Source organism: Falco rusticolus, chromosome 3, assembly GCF_015220075.1.
Source record: "Falco rusticolus isolate bFalRus1 chromosome 3, bFalRus1.pri, whole genome shotgun sequence".
Lineage (NCBI taxonomy): Eukaryota > Metazoa > Chordata > Aves > Falconiformes > Falconidae > Falco > Falco rusticolus.
The window spans coordinates 29,546,276-29,567,482 of NC_051189.1; the positions used below are offsets into that span (position 1 = coordinate 29,546,276).

The 21,207-nt window shown below is 40.9% G+C and overlaps 1 protein-coding gene across 2 annotated transcripts in view; it reads right to left on the reverse strand.

Moving 5' to 3' along the window:
• Positions 1 to 1,351: 1,351 nt before the first annotated feature.
• Positions 1,352 to 21,207, reverse strand: part of SDC2 (syndecan 2) — a 60,600-nt gene continuing 40,744 nt past the window's right edge. Inside the window, exons 1-5 of one of the 2 annotated variants that reach the window (XM_037382071.1) lie at positions 17,261 to 20,343; positions 12,851 to 12,962; positions 5,791 to 5,924; positions 4,861 to 4,996; positions 1,352 to 3,623 (exon numbers count right to left, since the gene is read on the reverse strand). In XM_037382071.1, coding sequence (XP_037237968.1) covers positions 3,460 to 3,623; positions 4,861 to 4,996; positions 5,791 to 5,924; positions 12,851 to 12,962; positions 17,261 to 17,398 — 684 coding nt within the window. In that variant the 5' untranslated portion in view covers positions 17,399 to 20,343 and the 3' untranslated portion in view covers positions 1,352 to 3,459. Of the gene's footprint in view, positions 3,624 to 4,860; positions 4,997 to 5,790; positions 5,925 to 12,850; positions 12,963 to 17,260; positions 20,344 to 21,207 lie in introns of those variants that run through there. The other variant, XM_037382072.1, reaches the window with a different exon arrangement.

Here is a 21,207-nt window from a genome sequence, read left to right on the forward strand (position 1 = left end):
GAAAGAACAACTAGCCAAAGTTACAAATAAGCTATTCTCTTATTAGGAGATACAAGAGGACAGTTTTGGTTTTAATTTAATTTGTCTTAATTCAATGAAGTGCAACGCTCAAAGTGAAGAAAAAGCTGCCTATGCAGCCTGTAAACATGATCCCAAACTCACTTGTAAAGCTGGCAAGCAGAAGCACCAGGAACTCAACCTCTGAAGTTATTTTTCTATGAATAAAGCAAAGGCGAGAGACTTCTTTTAACATAAGCATTACATTACTTGCGTTGGCCTTCATTTGCAAAGAATCTAAGAGGAAATAACCATTTATAAGTCAGGGTGAATGAAAGCAGACTGGCATTTTGATAAACAGTGGAGCTCATCAATCACAAGGAAATGCCTTGTGTATCAGGTCGTGGAGGACTTTCAGAGCTGGTACAGTGTCTCCAGCAGAGAAGAGCCAGAGGTCTCTAGGAAAAGCCATCCCAGAGGTACAGATGCTGCTGGCTAGCTGCAGGCAGGCAGCGCAGCATCCACAGCCTGGCACCAAGACTCCCAGCTGCCCAGCAACATCCATGAGTAGCCAGAGCATTGCTAGAAACACATCCAGGAAGCGGAGAACAAAAGAGAAGCAAAACCAAAGACCAACTCATGCTAGGGAGCCTCACATGAGAGATGTATATTCAGCTGCCGATTTCTTCTGAACAGCATTGCTGGAAGCCAGGTGTCTGCATCAGCCCGGTTTTGAGACCGATGAAAACTGAACCGAAGATTACAATTGAGATGATAGCTCTGATAGAATTTTTCCCTAATAGCATGGTTTGGCACTGAAAACAGAAAGGCAAAGAGATCACGAGATGATAAATGCTACCATCACGCCTACTGCATGCTGAAGAAGTTTCAGGTTTTAGTTAGGGAGGGTGGGAGCACTGTGATACTTTAAGTCCGTGTACATAGCTGAAGCATTAAACCTCTCCTGCATGTAACAGAGCAGATAATGGAAGTGTAGGGGAAAGAAAGGCGAGTGGTGAAATAGAGCTGAAACTTTACCATCGCTTCTGCCTGTAAGCAGATGCAGGAAGAACCAGACAAGCGTAATATTTGGTAGCCTGCATAATTACTAGTGTCTGCGTTGGATAAAGTGTCCTGTACGTTAAGTATAGAGGCAGAGTCTAACCTATATAAATAAAAAGAAAACAGCTTCTTAATATCAATTTGCTGAAGAAGGAGGAGACAATTTATCTGGTGTTTAATATTTACAGCTATACTTACAGTGATATTCATTGCATCCTTAAAGAAAATTCAGATCTACTACCTTAAGCGAAGTGGGCTTCAAAAAACTGGATGTCAGACTGTACAAATAAAGTATTAGTTTAGGCATGGTAGACTTTATTTTGGCACTTTAACAAATGCTTTATTTTACAGCAGTGGCACAGCATTTGCCAGAAATTTTCTTTTCTTGGCACAGTTATTTCAAGCAGTTATTTTACTAATTGAATTTCACTAAATATTGCACAATAAGATATACCTGTTAAATTCTTACCCTGTTTTTACTTGTTGAACTTTTATGGCTTTGAAAAACTTGCCAGTAAGTATAAGTAATTTAAAAAGCAATATATTAAATATTTTAGCACAGGATAGCATTTGTTTGTTCCTAAATGACCACTGAACTTGGGACAGCAACAAATACAAGTTACGCAACTCTTATCTGAAGAGCTACCAGATCTTATTTACAATACATTGCCATTTCTGAGAAGCAGTTCAGCTTGACATCCTGAACACCTACAGTTTGGAAATCTCAAAAATAAAAAATGAGGAGGTTAACAGAGCAGAAGACGAAGCCATTTGTCTGTTACAAAGCATAATATAAGGAGGCAGACTATCGTCTTCTCCATGTGTCCCTCTATCCAACACCTATCTGAGGTCTAAGCAACAAAGCCTTTTCTCTTCTACTCGGAATATTTCTTTCTTCTCTATGAAGATATTCCACTTGTCAACTCTTCTGCCGGAGTCCGAGTAGAATAAACCCAAATTCTCCAAAAGGATGGGGAAAAAACAAACCCAAACAACAAATCAAAAACCAATATACACAATAAATGAACCCAGGTACTCCTTTGAATTTTACAGTACGGAAAACAACATTTGCAGGAAGAATAGGTCTGTGTCAATACTGCCATTAAATATTATGCAAAGGTCAAAAGACTCATAACTCATACACCAGATGCAAGACTTAAACATTCCTGCTTTTCTCCACCACTTCAGCAATACATCTGGTCCAAGGATCAGCATGATCAACAGGCTTTTTTTTTTTTTTTTTTTTTTTTTTTTTGGTCTGGATTTTGAAGAGCTAATAGTTGTATTCTGTGACATTAAAACATAAGCATGTAGACATAAAATGAAAAGCATACAAAAGTATATCACAATGGAATTCTCAGTATTAGGCCACATGATTTATTCAGTAGTGTTTATGTTCCCAAATTACAATTATGTCTATCCATGTAGGACTACAAAAGTTACCATTAGAATTGTCTGTGCTTATAAAATACCAACATTTTCTTTTACTGTTATATACTCATTAACACCAGTCTGCGACAAGTCACATATAATCATAGGCACTTCAAAGGCTTTAAAAGACGTTTACAACTTAAATGCATTTTTAAAGAACAAAAATTTAAACCCCTACTTGTACCTTCAGATTGCAAATAATTAACAAATACAGTGGCCATAGAAATCTGCAGCAACTTCTCAAAATACTGTTAGAGTCTTTGGGTTTGCTTAGGTTTGTCAGTAGCTTACTCCAAATCTTCCTCACAGGAGATTTGTTTAGTAAGAATACGACTATACAGTTTGTAGTAATAATCCAATTTTACACATTAATTTGCTGTTACAAATCTCACTGAAGCTACAGGTACGCTGAGAAACAATGCAAAGTGTAAAATTGATATCCTGACACAAATTTATACAAAGTGGAGGTTAAAGTTTACATAGCTGAAAAATTACATTTACACTAAAAGTTACTGTTATCTGAATTATCTGAAGACAAATTGCACCATGACAACTACAAAAAGGCATTTTGTGGAAACAGATAAATTAATGAAATAAGAACTAACTTGTAAGATCAATCTGAGACATGCCGACAAAAATTAAACAACTTTCATTGAACCATAGGATAAAACAATAATTTTCATTATTTTATATTTATGCATAAAGTTTTAAAAATGATTCAGTGAACATCAATGGTTTTATAAAATAATGCTTTGCCACTGTTATTCACAGAACACTGCAAATGTTAAGTTTTAATTTTACATTTTTAAAGGAATACATGGAAAGTTTTAAATACAATGGGATTTTATCATAAAGGTGCCGTAATGGCTCTTTAATGAAAAACAAAAAAAAAAATCTTCATTATTCTATGCAAAAGCTTTATTTAAAAAAGTTCAGTGATCTCATAAATAGAGACACTAAATAGGAATTTCATGCGTAAAACTCCTTAGTAGGTGCCTTTTGATAGGCAGCACAGGATGGTTTACGTTCACCAAGGTCGTAACTGCCTTCATCCTTCTTTCTCATGCGATATACCAGCAGCAGGATAAGGAAGATTGCGAAAAGAAAACCAATAACTCCACCAGCAATAACAGCTGTAATCAAAGAAACAAAGATTCACAATATGCCAGAAAAACAAGTTTAGCATCATGTTTCTTCTTCATCTCACACTATCAGTCCGTCATTATTTTCAAGTTATGCAACTGTCTTGATTATTAGTACCCTGAAATATATTCTCAGAAAGCCTGTTTGTGTTTATGAAGGCAATCATTTAAAAGGGCATTCCACCTACAAGTCAGTGATCCAACAACCCACAGTTCTAAAAAGGTTATTAAAAGTTTTCCAAATCCTCAATTAGAAAGCCACCAATACTGCCAGAGCATAAAGTTGTCTTAATTTACAATAATAACATTTAAGTTTCTTTCAAACTCATTTTCAACAGTTAACATTTTCCGCCTTAAAAGAACTATTTTGTTACACTGGCTAAGAAATGAGTTTTCTCTTTTCTCCATCAGTTTTCACTCTGACCTAGACTGAAATGAATTTTCTTTTGATGAGTAATAGGAGAGAACATTTCATGGAGCTGTAGGAACGGAGGCATTATATTCATCATGCATTTGTGAATGTGTAGGAAGTATCAACTCCAACTAGACTTCAAGAGCAAACCCACATGCTTCCACTGATATGGATATCTAGGCTACTTCACATTTTCATGCTTACAGGAAGATGCAGTCCAAAACTGACTTTCATGCCTCCCAACAGCCCTTCCAAGGACATGGGGGAAAAGTATACCCATAAACACTGTTCTTATAACAAAAAAACTCACATGCAGTGAAAACATGGGTGGCCAGCCTGTGCCTCCCTAGGTTATGCATGGAAGTAGACCCACTGTATCCTAAGGGCAGTGCTCGTCCATCCCTCTCTGTCCACTCATCCACCCACCCCTGCCGTGAGCTCCTCCCACGCAGGGTCCATCTGCACAGGATGGACCAGACAGCGATGTGCTCTTGGAGTGTGGGTAAGAAATACATTTCTGCACTATAAGCATCAATCCAAATTGCAACTCCCTGTCTGAGCTGTTGAAGCTGCAGATAGTCAGCAAGCAGTATTCAGCTTGTGGGCATCAAATCAATTTGCAACCGACTTCACGATTAAATAACTCCAGAAGACATCCATTTCATTCTCATCAAATCAACCACTGGCTACCCACTACGAATGTGTTTAAGAATCTACCAAGAAAACACAAATGCTGAGTTTGCACTATTTAATATGGATCCCCTCTGTTTTCTGTGATATTTCTGGTGAGATAGACTTTGGCAAACACTGCCTCACCTGCCAGAACTTCTGTTCTCTGGAAGAGGTTTTCTGAATGCTTCTCGGTGAACACGTCGGTGTCATCCCCTGGCTCATCACTCTTCTTCTTGGCACCCGTCTCGGGCCTTTCCTCTTTATCAATTTCTTCAGGTGACTGTGGCACAAAAAAGAAAACAGCGTCACTTACAAACAGGGCGCACCATAAGTCGGCACAGTCACTGTCACTGCCCATCACGGGCAGCCACAAAGCTGTGGCTCCATGTGCATACTCCACAATACCGACAAACACACACAGGAAGCTTTTTGACCGTAGAAAGCTATGCTAGGCATTGTAACTGGACCTATCTGTCATCACAATGTTGGAATGAAAAACACTATCAGCAAGTTTAAACCCCCAAAAGCGCATTTAGCGAACAGCTGTTAAGTATTGCCTGTGTTTATCAGAATAACAGCCTCTGAATGAAATAACAAATCTGAAATTAGCATGTCAGGTATGTTATATTCAGAACACCTTTGAGGGTAACTTAAGTATCACCTATGGTAGTAGAAGGAAACAGTGAAATACTAATGGAACCTGGCAAGTATTCAAACTACAGCCAAACCACACAACACTCTCCTTTGAGAAAGGAAGTTTCATGCAGCATTTTTTAATAACTCTTTGAGAGACTTAAAAAAGGTACAGCTCAGACTCAAAGGTATCATGAGAAACTATCTTGTGTATCATGAGATACTGTTTTTTGCATCTCTCTTCTTTTGTGTGAAAGCCAGACGTCCCTATGTAGACTTTCTAGTAGAAATGAAACTGAGCAGCTCTGTATTCAACAGGCTGCAGTAGCATTCATTAAAGTTTGGGGGGGCTTTTTAATCCATATAAATCAAAGTTAATATCAAGCCATCAATGGGGTACAGCAGAACCATTTCAAATGGTATTGCTCTCCAGCCACACACCTTTGTTTGTGCAGGCACCTTGGTCTGCATTTTCACCGTGGTGGTCTCAGCCCTAGATGCATCACTAGTTGTCGGTAACTTTGGAAGCGTTCTGGATGTTGTTATCACTGCACTATCCTCATCTTCTTCAGCACCTGGAAACAAAAGAGGTGACATTTCATTGACCTGTGAAATTCTTCCAGACTAATTACGTTTTTTGTTATGACACCAAGGTAGGGGTGCTTGCGCAGCCCACCTTAGGGAAATGGTTTAGATGACAATGCCTAAGATAAAGGTGCGAGTGCAAACAGTGTGCCCCAAGTGACCCTATGAAAGAGGAAGCAGGAAATTACCTCAGTGTTTTTGAAAGAGAAGTAGCCAGCCTGAAAAGAAGTATGAAAAAAGCATAAACACTTGTAACCTCTGGAGCAGGAGCAGCATCAGGGCTGCTGTGACCCTGCCTGACATGCCCCTGTGCTCTGCTGGGGCTTGGCAGCACCACCCCCACCCTGTGGGTGCCCCCAGCAGCCACCTCCCACTCCCCCACAGCCACCATGGGGGCACCCCTGGAACCCCCACCCTGGCAGTGCAGGGTCACCTCCTGGGGGTGGCAGGAGGTGGTGGGGCCCCAGGATCACAAGGGGCGGGGAACACCTGTGTCTCCCACAGCAGAGGGGTGTGGGCAGAGGGTCCTGAACATCCAGACGAGGAGAGCTAGCACACCCCCACGGCTTGCGAGAGGGGTGTGTGTCTGTCTGTGTGTGTGTGTGTGTGTGTGCGTGTGTGTGCACAAATCTTGTGTATGGCGCATGTTGGGATCAGGTACAGAAAGGGGGGTCGAAATTTGTAGTTGGATGTTAAACATTTTTTAAGTGGCTCGTATTAAAGTTATCTGTTGTATTGCTGATATTAAGCTCAAAAGTACAGTTCAATGATTGCCAGTTAATGGCATATCATCAATCAATCAACTTCTTTATCTGGACTTGACTTAAACTACATGAACTGACCAGGTTTTCCCTGTAACACAGTGCTTCATCAACAAAATCTCTCCTCTACAGCAAATCCATTAAACCCTCAAACATAAAAACCCAAGTAGTTTCTATCTGCAGGAAGACTGCTATTTCTTTATGTTTCAGTCACCAGGAATTCATGTGTTTTTAAACTCCACATAATTCAGAAGCCTTTTCCTTTTGAAATAAAGAGTAAGAAGACAGAAAACTCCCTAAAGATGACCTTAAATTTAATTTCCTCTACATTCAAAGCCCTGCTGGAGTATGAAGGCTTCTTTAGAATAAGATAATGGACATGTCTAATAAATATCCTGTAGTGATACTGGAAGGAAGAAGACACAGACAAGAGACTAAATTACTGCAAGGCCTGAAAGAGGAAAAGAATCAACCTATTCTTGGACCACTCCTTAGGAATCTCAATGTGTTCTGCTCATTACAGACACCGATTATCCAAGTAACTACTGGGTAATAAATCCAGCAAATGTGCATGAGAGTAATTCCTAACAAATAAAAATATATCCTCTTACAACAGAATAGTATGACTCACTCATTCCAAACTGACTTCTTATCGAATTTTTATAGAGAAATAAAACAGGTTGAAAATACAAGTGCAATAAAGACATTTTGAACCCACGATCAAGAATTCTATACATTTGGCATTGAAAGGAAAACTATTTCTTACTCTAGAAAAGAAAACTTGGAATCATGAAAAAAAGTACTACGTTCAAGCTACCGGCATGGAATAATACTGGAAAAACCGTCAGAGATAGCAAACTTACAGTGCAGCCTCCAGAATAAAGACCTCACAACAAGAATCGGGTATTTTCTTGAAATGCTACTCAAAGATCAAAAAACCAACATCCTGCTTCAAAAGAGAGATGAGGAAAGGCATCCAACAGGAAAATTTTTCTGGCTTTGCCTCAAGAGTTTTCTTTGAGAAATAAAGGCCCAATGGATATCTCAGCCTGCTTTACCTTCCAAAGTTCCTCCAAATTACACAAGACTTTCACAGTCAAGGAAATTAAAATTGATGATCAGATTAGAGATCTGATAAAACACACTTTGAGAACAGAGAACTTTTATTTTCTTCTTTTTATGAAATGATAAATCCCACTTAATCACAATTGCTCCTTCAAGTCCTTAAATGCCACCTTTGCTTCAGGCAACAGTTGTGTCTGCCAGATAAAATGGTGAGTGTTACAGGTCTGAACCTCACTGGCTAGAAAGGATGCAAACCTCTGGTCTCTCAATAAATGGATGACTAATCTAACTCCTGAACTAGTTGCTAGGTTTGCACTAAAAGTACCCAGCTCCTCTTCTGTATGGCCTCAGGGGAATCCCGACAAATCCAAAAACATCAGGGCACCTGTCATTTAGGCCTGACTTGGGTACTGGCTCAGACACACCCCCACAGCTCCTGCTTTCTAATTAGCTTTATCTAGACAGGTCTCCGCTTGGCATGGAGTAGGTCTAAACAAGGGGAAGGCACTACTAACAGTAGTGTTCTCAGAATTACTTGTAAATAGGACTGAAGGATCAAAAAACCTCTCTAATGCTCTCCAGAACACAGCAATAGCATTCCACATAGTATCATTTTCCCTAAAAGGCAAAAAAAAAAAAAAGAAACCCACCTCCCTCCCTGAATCCAAATAAGACTGGAAATATAAACTATAGAGTCTATGTCATGAGCATAACTTCCAAATAGGTTGTTAAGATGAATACTGTGAAATGGTTGGAATATAAGAGCTTAACCTCTTCCTCTTGAAAGTATTACTGTCTCTTTAGATGTTTTCTGGATTTGGCTAGCTTGGGTGGCGGTGCTGGGTATTAACTGCCATGAGTCCCTCTACAAATAGATACTGCCCTGTTAATGAGGGCACCAAAAAAATCTCTGCAGTAATGAAACTCATAGCCATCTCTGTGGTAAAGAGTTGAGAGCTCTCGACCATCACACACTGTCTTATCCACTGCAACTTCTTCAGGATGCCCAATTGCTGTCTTCATAGTGGTCAAAATAGCTCTAAATTGTGCTGTACTGTTGGAAATATCCATTGTAGCTCTCAGTGATGTATCTATTACCTGCCTCTTGGATAATGGAAACACAAATGCTCTTTCACAGTCTTAGGGCTTGAGGAAACTTGTCAGGAAATCAAGACTGTGACAGCTTAAGTTATTGTATACTACAAAAAGCCCATGGTAGCTAGCACTCTTACTTGCAAAGCAGCCCGTGACTGATTCTTCCTACCAAACAAATCCAATCATTTCACCCTATCTTTTGTCATCACGATTATTTGCTGTTGCACATCACACTCTGGGAATACTACCATCACAAACTTGTCTTAAGGTGGGCACACACATACCCACCATCTCTTTCACACCTTCCATCTCTACGATCCATGTGACACCTACCAGAATAACACATTTTTAGCTGGCTTATCTCACTCCCATTCACATGAAAAGTCCCCAATGCAACCTTTAATCAACATAGTGTTAGGCAAGAGACGACACTGTAAACATTACTAGTGCCATATCAGGGAACTGCAGCTGAAATAAATGGAGACAGTGGAAGGATGCTGCGTCTCTGATATTTCTCACCTGAGGAAGGAAACTTCCCCCAACAAAACTTGAAGAAAGAATAAAAGGAAGCATTCTAACTATACTGACATATAAGATTCTGCCCAGCACCACAAACCCACACTTTCAAACAGTATCACAGTAGGGTTTTATGTTAATATACCTGGAGAACCAGGCAGTCAATGTCACGAGACATGTTTGGGGCTGGTATAGCAGGTGGACAGAAGATCTTGCTCCAGGCCAATACGAAAGACACTTATGAGTCAGTCCAACCTTAGGAAATGGAAAATGAATCCTTGCTGTGCTGCTGCACCCCAGAAAGGGAAGCACCCCAGGAGCACCCAGCGTTGGCCATGGCCCTCCTGCTGGCTCCTGTTCAGCACCTGGGAGAGCGCCCGTGTGTCCCCGGTCCCATTCCCCCCCGCCCAGAACCATGGCCCCCCTGGCCATGCCACCACCTGTCACCCAGCCCCGTGCCACACTGCCACTGGACTCCTGAACCGCCTTCCAGCCTCGGAGCGTACCTTCAGCTTCCTGTTGAGTCAACAGCCAAGAGCATTGTGTTTCTTGGAGAAGCTCCAACCCCACCACCATAAATTTCCTCCAAGAATAGTCCCCAGCTGCAATGTCAGTCTAGACCTAGTTCATCCTAAGCCAACCTCAACTCAAGCTGCTATTGACTGACAAATATTAGGCTGGGGAAGAAAAAAAAAGGAGAAGGAAAAATTTGCATGAGATTCTGATATATACACCGCAGTGACTTGTCTACCATGAGTAACTTAAGACACAAGAAGCAGAGTTTTCTAAAGAACTTGTAGATAAATCTGACAGAGATGGTACCTTTCCTTAACGTAAGGGTAGTTGTGCTGCTTAGCAGCTACTTCCAGGTACCTGCAAGACCAAGGCTCAGTAAAGATCTTTGATGCCAGAGGAAAAAGTAACAGTAGCTATAAAAGCATTTCAAGTTGTATATAGGCAGGAAAACTATTTTTACTCTTTTGTTATTATCATTATTATGCTATATATAAACAACAGCACTAAAAAGAGTGATGACAGTCTGAGGCATGTCCTCATAGATGGAGACCGTAAGAAGGAAACAATGGAATAATGAATTCACTACAGACGTTCTGCTATTGATACAGGACAATCAGGAAGCAGGCATGGCTCCTTTGGAAACTGTTGACCAACAGATTCAGACTGAACACTTGGGCAAATGCACAACAGTAGCTGAACGTACATGAAGACTAAAAGCGGCTATGAAAGGAAAGAAAAAAAGAACACCATTACCTTTTTTTCTCCTTACAATAAGCCCTCAGCCAATTTCTTGTTTGAAATATGTCATGCCTACAGTGACATTTGTCCATGTTAATGCTGCTTGAAGATCTGCAAGGGCATTAATGGTGGTGCTGACAATTCCTGTTTATCTCCAAAGGCCTGGTGGCAGCTAACAATTTTCATAGCAAGGAAAGGAGTCAGCATGTTGTCATCTTGGATCTGTTTGCTTGGAGTGGAATCACATAGCAAGAAAACCACTCTTGAGTGTGAAGGCTCTTCCTGCTGGAACACTACGCCACTGAGCATGCAGTAAAGAGGAACACATTCAACATAATATGAGGAAAATTGATCAGTGGTACATCTGCAGGACACTTTCTACTTCATAAAATGGAGACAGAAGTAAGTATAGGATGAGTAGGGTGCAGGGGATCCTAATATGCTTCCCTCCTGAGACTTTTTTTTAAGTGAATAAAACTGGGTCCACAGATTGCTCGGAAGATTATTTGAACTTCTTCCTTTGTTCAAAAGTAGTAGATTTAGGTACTGCCACATGAGCTCTCTGGAGGGGCATCCAGCTACTCTTAAGTCTACATGAGACTTTTCCTGTTTTCTTGTAGGAAAGAAAAAAGAGACTGCCAGAGGCAGCAAGAGTGCATTATACACTCTATCTTCCACCCACAGTCAAGGCTGAGCACAGGAAAACAGAAGAGAAAGCCAAGGTGTAATTGTTGGTGCATTACTGTTGGTGAAGTCTAGAGGTAGTTTCTGTCCTTCTGGCTCCACTTTTACCACTGAGATGGGTTAATAAAATCTGAAGCCAGTTCTTGTATACTCCTTTCCACTTCAAAAGCAGGGCTGCATTTTGAATCATCCATATTAGAAACAGCCAGACTACACAGAGGGATGGAAAAAAACCCAAATCAGACCATTCTCCATACCACTATTTATTGTCAACCTGTCTCCTTCCCTGAAGCTTACAAAGTCACCAGCATCTGAAGACATGACAGAATGGGATGCTGACTGAAAGGGCAATTTTCCTGTAGATCAGAATTTTCCTGTAGATCACAATTTTACTTAGACAGTCCTAGGAACTGGATGAAATCAATGACTTGTTAATTTAACTTTTTTTTCTTTTCAAATGAAATGTTAAATTTCCCCTCAAAGAAGTCTGCAGCAGGAACGTCCAATTAAGCCTCTGATCACACTGGAATGTCAATTTGCCCCTCTGGAGGATTCCCCAAAATGCAGGATATCACCTGCATTTAATATATCTTTGAATCACCAAAAGACAGGAAACACTAAAAAATCCACCCAAAAAATCTCAGCTGTGGCTTACAAGGTAACAAAGTGCTACAAGAGGGGGTCATCCTTCAAAAATCCACAACTATGTATAAACATCAAAAGACAGATTACAAAAAGTGAAATAACAAATAAGTAACACACTTGGGAAACAAATGGGATTTCCACAACAGCTCAACAAATACAATAATAAGGAAATCTCTCTTCCAGAACTACCATAAAATCCTGCACTTGGCTTTTAATGGCTGGAGCCTCCCAGCTAGTCTAGAAGATACTTCACAAAGAAGCTTTCTAAGAGAAACGATTAATGAGGTTTCATTGACAGCTTTTTGAAAAATTATGAGCTAGCTACATGACATGTCTCTAATGAGTGTTTAAGAGTGAGAACTCAGTATGTTATGCTTAAGAACTTCTTTATTCACTGTATGGATGTAATTACCTCAGAGAAAACCCATGGTTTTGGCAGTATCTAGACTTCTAAATTTAAAACAACAAGAAAAAGGAAGAGATACCGTGTTTATGTGAACCTGGATGCATGTAAGAGAAAACAAGATTGCTGCTGCTATGTTTTCTTACAGACTGCTAAATTAGCATTATGTCATGGGAGAACTAAGCCTTCTCTAATCCTTATTTCTAAACTCCAGAGAGAACTACACAGAAACTAGAGGGAAAGCAGAGAGACAGCAAAGAAAAAATAACGCTGTGAAATGATGCAACTAAGGAGTAAGAGAAAAAGAGCAGAGAGTTAATATTTAAAACTCAGCCCCCAGGGATGCTCAGTGCTCTGTAAACAGAGCGCGCCAAGAACTTGTGATACCGAAAGTAACATCTCCAGTTTACAAAGGAAAACTGCACAGCTCTTGCTCAAATAATTGCATTACTTCTTATGCTTTTTAAAATCAAATTGTGACATGTTGTCTCACCTGAACCTGACCCAGAAGAATAATCATCATCATCAATTGGATAGACGCCTGATGCTTCTTCAACAGAGCTGTTGTCAAGGTATAAATCTTTATCAGAGGTCAAATCTGCTCTCTGGAAAACAGATAAGAAGGAATGGTTAAAAAGATAACAGTTCTCTAGCACAGCAGTCTCTTAATCTTCACTCCTATTTCCAAAGTTGATGATGGCACACCGAACAGTTTATACTTTCAGTTTATGCAATACATTCATCTAAGCTGTTAAAGAAATTTGTAAGAATTACATCATAAAGAGAAATTCAAGGCTGCACAATGAAAACTAAGAAACCACCCTACCTTTAGGAAGCAAGCCCCCCTGCAAATCACACTTCATCTCATTAAATGCATGAATGAATAAATAGGATTTGCAATGTACTCTGCAGAGATTCTGTAACAAGAAAGCAGCAAATCCCAGGACTGAAGCCCTCTGTCAAGATCTCAAATATACAAATCTATAGGCTGTTACGTGAAGTCTGTCATTTGATTTCACATGGGAAGCAACAACAGTGTGTATCAAAAACCATCTCAGAGATATATTGAGCCAAACCTCATGAAACTCTTTACAAGTTAGAACAAACAACTAGGACTACAGAATACAAATGTTTCCAAGACAGTAGTGTTGATTAAGGGTTATGACACTTCCAGCCGGATCAGACAGCAAATCTCCAAAATTTTGGTCAGACATGATGCTCCAATTTTAAATGAACACATCTCTTCTAAAATTTAGCTGTAGCTTCAACAGGCTAAAAAGTTGGCTTCTTGTGACTTTCACCACATTTTTAGAAGTATTTCCCTACTAATGAGAGATGCTGCTAAAATGAGCTGATACTAGAACACGGTATCAGTCATCCTTTTAGACTGACAGTTCAAGCTTTGAAAGACTGGAAGCTGTCTTCCCCCACAGCAGCTTGTGCTTTCTCAGCAGAGCATAAACTTCCTTATGGGAGCCATGTATCCTCGATGACCGAGATGGCACCTGCCGCTATTACTACTATTACTTTTACCAGCATTTCTGTGAATGCCCATTTGCCAGGACTTGCTGAAAAAGTATGACAGATGCAAATGGAGCTTGAATTCAAGAAGCCGAATACCAAAATACTACACCAAAAAGCATTTGTTCTGTATCTCATTTAAGCACCCAAACCTGCTATTCTGAGTCCCAAGGTCTCCCATCTTACTTTTTACTGCACGGCATTGATTGCTCATTTTATTCTATCTAACATTCACTGTAGCTTTCCTAAAGGGGTAGCAAACTGTGAAAGGGATAACTCCTGTATGCAAAGACCCACACCCACATCTGACTTTTTGAGGTAAATTTTTTCCCAGAGGCCTAAAGAATATTGTTGAAGATGTGTGATTTTTTTTTTTTTTTTTTTTTTGGGGGGGGGGTTGGCAACAGATTCCTGTTCTAAGCTTCTTCACAGCAGAAAACTGCTCTTCAGTTTGATCTACAATAAAAATGGATTATGGAAAGCAGAAAGGCCATCTTGACTATCAGAGTATTTAAGAGTGAAAGACCTTTGCACTGGGGGTACCTGACACTTCTCTGAACAGCTCTGAACTAAAACAGTGTTAGCCTGTTTTTCTTCTACAGAGGAAAAGAAAAACAACACAATACTTGGTCAAAGTCTACTCTTGCTACAGCAGCTTTGAATATGGCGGGGAGGTAGTAAAAAAGCCCTGTTTTTAAGATAGGTTTACAAAAGGCTTGCTCTCATCTGCTGCTGCGAGTTCACACGGTCTGCTTGGAACTGGCTGCAGTCCAAAGCAGAAATTCAAAACAATGTGTGGTCACCATCAAATGACTTAATTCCTTTAAAAGATGTCTCCAAAGGAAGGCCTGAAGTATGTCGGTAGGTGTATAGGTGGTATTGTAATCAAGACGCAGCTGAGAGCGTTTCCATATAGGAAAACAACTCCCTGTCACGGGACAAATATCCTGCTGTTCAGCAGGCTGCCACAATGGGCCAAGCCACTTTGCCCCGTTTTACTTTCAGCCACAATGATGGTACAAAACCACCCACTCTGCAATATCAGGCAGGAAAAAACAAAGCAGATTTAAAAGGAAATGCAGGTGGCTGACCATGAGTATAGAAAAAGCATACAATATTCAAAAGCTATAAGAGGCAATAAATGTTACCCAACACCAAGCTCGGAAAAAAATTTCAAGACCTATTTGGAGAAATTTCCTAACAATGAAAATTGCCAATAACATTTGGCAACAGCTGAGAAAAAGCCTGCATTTGCAAATGTTAGTGCATAAAAACCAGTCTGCATGAGAACAGAAGCATCACACATCCATGCCCACAATTTTTAATGTTGAATAAAAATATGAACTTACCAATCAATTTATTCCCTAGGCGATTTCCCACTTCTGTCTGTATCAGAAGCAAATTTAGCAGATTTCAAAACCCAAATGAAACCCAAAAAAGCCCCATCCCAAAACAAACAACCCTGTTTCCTTGCTCCTTCCAGCTTCACAGGACTCAGAGAAAACAGAAATGATCCCTGATAGTTCTTCCAAAGACTCAGTTTTTGTAAGACAGCTGAGCAGCTAACCCAACCCAGCTGCAAGCGCCTGGTCAGCCAGGCTCCCCACCATCATATCCACTCCCTTTCTTTCAATGAATCATGGCTTTCCAGCTGCCAAAAGGTTTCATTTCTAGCTATGCTGAGATGTTCTCAAGATTTAAACCAGCTGAAAACAGAGGAACAGAAGTGGAAAAAAAGCCTGGGTAGTTTTCTGCAGCAGTTTGAGCATCCATTGTATTTTATTCTGGGGATGAAAAGGATACAATGTGAAGCATTATTTAATATCTGGTATTGTGGATGGCACAACTCTATCAGAATGCAAAAACTATTCCCCACAGTCTTAGAGACCCAGTACAATATTTACTATAGGGGGAAATATATGGTACAGTGAACTCCACATGCATTCAGATCAGACATCAAGCTCCATCTGAGGAAGATGCTCTGCAGCTTCTCTGGCCGCAGCCCCTTGCTTCAGCCTATTTTCAGTATGAATAATTCTTGTCTAGTGGAACTCAGGCAGGACACGAGCACCCTCTCAAACCAAAGGCACAAAGAAGCATACTCAAGCTTAAAAATCCCCAAGCATTTGCATAGATAAATGCACTGCACTGTCCCCAAACAGACTCTCTTTGTCAGCTGGCTAGTAGACTTGGGGTAGGGTCACCCTCTCTACATCCACAGCTTGCACCTCTTTTCCCAGTTGCTCAGAAGAACGTAGCTGCCTTAGGCTACTTGGAATGAAAACTGCCTTAAGGCTAAGAATAAAAAGAAAAGCCCAACAGTTAACAAAAAATGCACAGGGTTAAAAAATAATTCTAATAAAACTCTAAGCTTAGAAAAATGAGAGATGGTTAATGAAAATATGGAGCTTAAGTGAGTATCAAGCACTGAAGCCGTGCTTTGCAATTTTACGGTATGTAAAAACAAATTTGAATTTACTTGCTCTAGAAATGTTTTCTCACTTGTCAGCTGGGAAACCATGGGGGCCCGTGGACTACTTCCAGGGTGTTCACAAAAGATAAGTTGGAAAAATAAGTCTGTTGTCAGTAGCTTGGACACAGAAAGGTCTCTACTAGCACTTCAATATGCTTACGGGGAAAAATAAAAAAGTCTGCAAATTCTAACTACATAAATCTATTTTTAGTTATTAGGAAGGCCAAATATTTAAGGGACTATTTCCTATGGCTAACAACTGAAATGAGGGCCCTCATGTCACTTTTATGTAACAGCCTTACTTTCAGATCTATTAAAACAGCAGGAACACCAGGCAAGGATGTCTCTGTTATCAGTCCTTTAATCTGGCCCTGAAGCCACAAAAACTGCTCATTACCTCCTGACAGAGATTGCATTCTTGTCCATCATTGTTATCCCACTTACGTTTTTATTCCAAGAATATAATGCTGCAAAATCCTGTGACCTAAATACTTCACATGCTACATGCCAATGGTCACTGATTCCTCTCTGGTTATTGACTACACTGACATAAATCTAATTTCATGGATGTAGTTTAGATTAGCACCCATTAAGTACTAGTTAAATGATATTTCCATACCTGTACTAAGTTGAATTTGAAATCTCAAAGTCTTTATTTTACTAAAGCTTGCATTTTAAATTATTTTTAATTTAATAAATCTAGATCATGCAGAACATTTTAAAAAAACACCTCATTCTAACACTAAATGAGAGAGGAAAAAAAGCAAAAAGCTTTTCTGACTCATCATCTCACAAAAGGCATAAACCATTCATCAAAATTACAATGGCAAAAAAGTGAAAACAATCTTCAGACAACAGGAGGGTTGGGCTTCATTAAAAAAAAAACAAGTATAAAGTGCCCTGTCATACCCATTTCCCTTTTCCAGTCCTGCTGTTACAGTCAGTCCTCCCATTACGTGAGGGTGATTTAGGAGTAAGATGTTGAAGACTTATGCCATGGGGATGAAGCCAAGAAAGCTGGTGTGAGAAGCAGTGAAGAAGTAACATCTACGATGGCTGTCATGGCTGTTTGAAACTCAGAAGAGCAAGGAGTAACTGACACATGGAAGGTAACATTTTATTACTTACAGATGCACTCAAATTTCTGTTCTCTGCCTTTTGGGTGTATGTATGGGACAGAGAATTTGAGGTTTGCAGCTGGGTTATTAATGGTACATTGCCTCCTTTTTCCCCAGATGGAAGTCTTTTGGATGTAACCCGTTTAGCATGCACAGAACCAGAGACTAATATTTTAAAAGTGATGTTATATCAAAAATATCTAAGCCAGAAGGCTCTTAAATTTTGCAAGCATTACAGCTGTTAATTAGGCAGAGATCTCATATGTAAGGAGAAAGAAAACAGATTATCTTCTTCTATTAACAGATACTGCTGTTCTATACGTCCTTGTATCAAAGCATGCTCAGCTGCTGAGTCTGAGTCCACTGAAGTGATGTATTCTTCACATACACTACATTTTTGGAAAGCTAACTATCTGAATGCATTCATCTAAAGCCCAAGAACCATTGCAGAGACTCCCACTGAAGGCTGGAGAAAAGGTAGTTGTGAGAAGGAGAAGCTGTATTTCCCTCTAGGCTTCCTGGAAAAGGAACTGTGATCTGCCAGCCAACAGACCTCAGTACTGCCAGACTCAAAGCTGGCAGGTGTCTTCCTATCGCTGCTCGCCATTTCTTTGCTTTCCCTCATCACACCAGGAAAGCTACTTCACCGGTGAGACTGACCCATTAAGAGTTCGTTAATCTTGTCCAGGAATAAAAGTCATGATTTTAAACAAAAACAAAAAAACCAAAAAAAAACCCCACCTCTACAGCACAAAACTTGAAAATCAGATTTACATCTTGGAGCACTAGGTTTTCCCAGAGAAATGTGCGAAGCAGGAGAGCATCCACCTTCCATTTCTCAATGTGTTACGGGTTCTCAGAGATGAGCCTCTGGTGGCTCGGACGATGCTCATCAACCTCCTTCAGCCTGCACATCCCTATGCGGCCCACGTACACCCTGCTGCAAACACGTACTTTTGAACGAGGATTTTATGTTACAAAGTATGTTTGCCACTAACTGTCTTAGTACAGATGCCTGCCTTTCCTGTCACTGACATGCCCGACAGCTGGGCACAGAATAAAAAGAGAGAAGTCACCCCTATTATTTCCTTCCAAGGTGGTGGTGGCCACTTTTAAGGACTCGCAGGCCAAACTCTTCCCAGCAAACCCCACCTGCTGCAGTGGGCCCTTTAGCAGAAGCAGCGGTGGGAGGCATGGTGGCAGGCAGTTGTGGGATTCTTTGAGAAATAATACACTAATAATTAGTGATGTAACTGAAGCACAGCACTCTAAAGACTCTCCATTTTCTTCCTTGGAGAAACTGTACTGCCTGCACAATGGTGATGTTAGTGGAGTGGGTACTGGCTGCAGGAAAGCTGCCCTATGCCACGGTCTGTGTAACCGTGATCACAGCAAAAATATTACTTCCATAACAACAGGCCCCAGATTGAATTTTCCAAGTTTGAGAGCAAGGGTTTCATATAGAAGCCAACATCTGCAGTGCTCATTTCCCCCACATCATTTTGACATGGTTCCCATCCCCCAGTTTTACCTTGGAACAGCCTAAAAGCCTCCAAGCACACCCTGAGGCTGCTGCCTTTCTGTGCCAGTCCTGCTCATCCACGTGCCCAGTGTGAAAACCACCCTTACGCTGGGGACTGCCTGGACCAAATTTGCCAAAGCTACTGCCACCCCCACCGCTGGCTTTGGCCAATTAAATAACAAGCTGTGACTCATTCTGGAAAGCTAGTTTCCAAAGGTTATTTTTAAAATCTTAGAGGAAGTTTGCTGCCCTTCTTCAGGTAAGGCTGAAAAGTATATCGACTCTGTACAGGTGTCCCTACTAGAGCTGTACGTCGGGTGTTTGCCCGTGGGGACGGCGCTGGTGCCAGCAGCAGTGCAGCAGGCTGAGACCCTGTCTGGTGCAGTGCAGAGCCGCCACCACGGCCGGAGCACATGCCAGAAAGATTATTCACGCTCCTTGTACCTCATGTAGAACTTCCTGATGCTGCACAAAACTATAGCTTTAGGCCTCCAATCTCTCACGACAGATAAAGAAAGGGTTTGACTGCTCGTGGCTGCTGAGAAAAGGCGGAGAGCCCAAAATAAACACAAGTACTGCAAACTGCTTCTACTACCGCTAGCATCCAACAATAGAGGAGTCTACCAAAAAAGCTGATTTACGGAGATTGCCTCATGTCAGAGCCAAGAGTCAAAATATGCTGGCTTTTAAGATGCACACAGTCTGTTACGCCAGACTAATTACCAAAACAGAGGCATATTTGACAGGGACAGCATTAATAAAACAACTCTTGCCGCTGTCAGGCATTTCAGCTGTCCATGTCACGGCTCACACTAAAGAAAATACACCACATCCATGGTGCTCACAGGGAAACACTCCAAGGCAAAGAGTCCCCTGGGGTAAGAAGACACCAAGAAACCATCACCACATCAGCTACTGTTCATTTAACAGCCCCGCACCAAAGAAATTACAGTGCTGCAGTTGATAGATTTAAGTTCTCACTCTTCACAAAGTCATAGCAATTCACGTGCCTGTGTTCTAACAGTTATCTGTGCCTTTAGAAATATCCCCTAATGTGTAATTACATGCCGTATGGTACATTATGTGATAACAGAACTTAAAATGGTAAGAAGAACTTATTCAAGCTTATTTGAAAATGCTTTTCTTCCCATCACAAAGGCTCACAGATCTGTGTAGTGGGTCTTTGGCCTGCTTACAGCTTTGGAGGTGAGGCTTGTCCTGCCTTGAGGAGAAAAATAAATGTCCTCTAAAGTTCTGGCCTGTTTGAAATCAATTCCAATGGAAAAAGCTTGTATCTTTCCACTTTTCACAGGGTCTGATTTCCAGTTGTGCATCATTTGTCTAGTAGATGCACACAGGGACCGAACTTTATTAATCTAATCCCTTATCCACAAACTCTGTTGCCCAGGGTGGGACAAAGGTTGCTGTATGAAGACGTAGGAGGGAGGCAAGCAAGCACAGCAGCAAGATCAGGCAGGGCTTTCTATCCTTATGCACGAGTACCACCAGCATGATTTGTGATGAAGGACAGATCAAACTACTTGCTCTGTGCTCTCCAGCCACAACTGGTATTGAGTAAATGAACAAAAAGAGATCCTCATCAGTTACCCAACATCCCTCCGAGGCTATCCAACTAGGGAAGCAGTATTAAAGGACTACTAGCTGAGTGAGAGCGTAGCTGGGTCTGCTCCTACAAAAGATGCTTTCATCATCCACCCTGCACAATACATGTACATCTTCATTCAGTTATACAGCACTTTTTGGAACAAAAACCTTTACCTCTGTGGATCTCAGCCACCACTATACCCCAGTGAAGAAGAGTACCTCTTCACCTGGGCAGAGACTCCTCAATAGAAGTCCCACGGCCTCATCTCATGACTCAGCAAGTAAAAGCTTGTATCCGGATCACAGGATATGAAACTGCAGCATTTTATTTTTCTTCTCCAGCAATTAAAGTTTCCTGCGGTTCTACAGCAGTTCATGCTGAAATCCCATGCCCAAGAGAGGACCAGCCCCACTGGTCATTCCCCAGACCTACTGCCAGAGAGCTGCGTGGTGAGATCACCTGTACACAGGCTACAGGTTAGGACCAAGGGACCTTCCTAACCCAATGACCACATAAACTTACTTCAAGTTAAAAACAGCTACTTAGAATGATAGAAGGGCCCAGCAAACTCTGATATACCCATGCAAGCAAACAGCACTCCTGTGCTGTT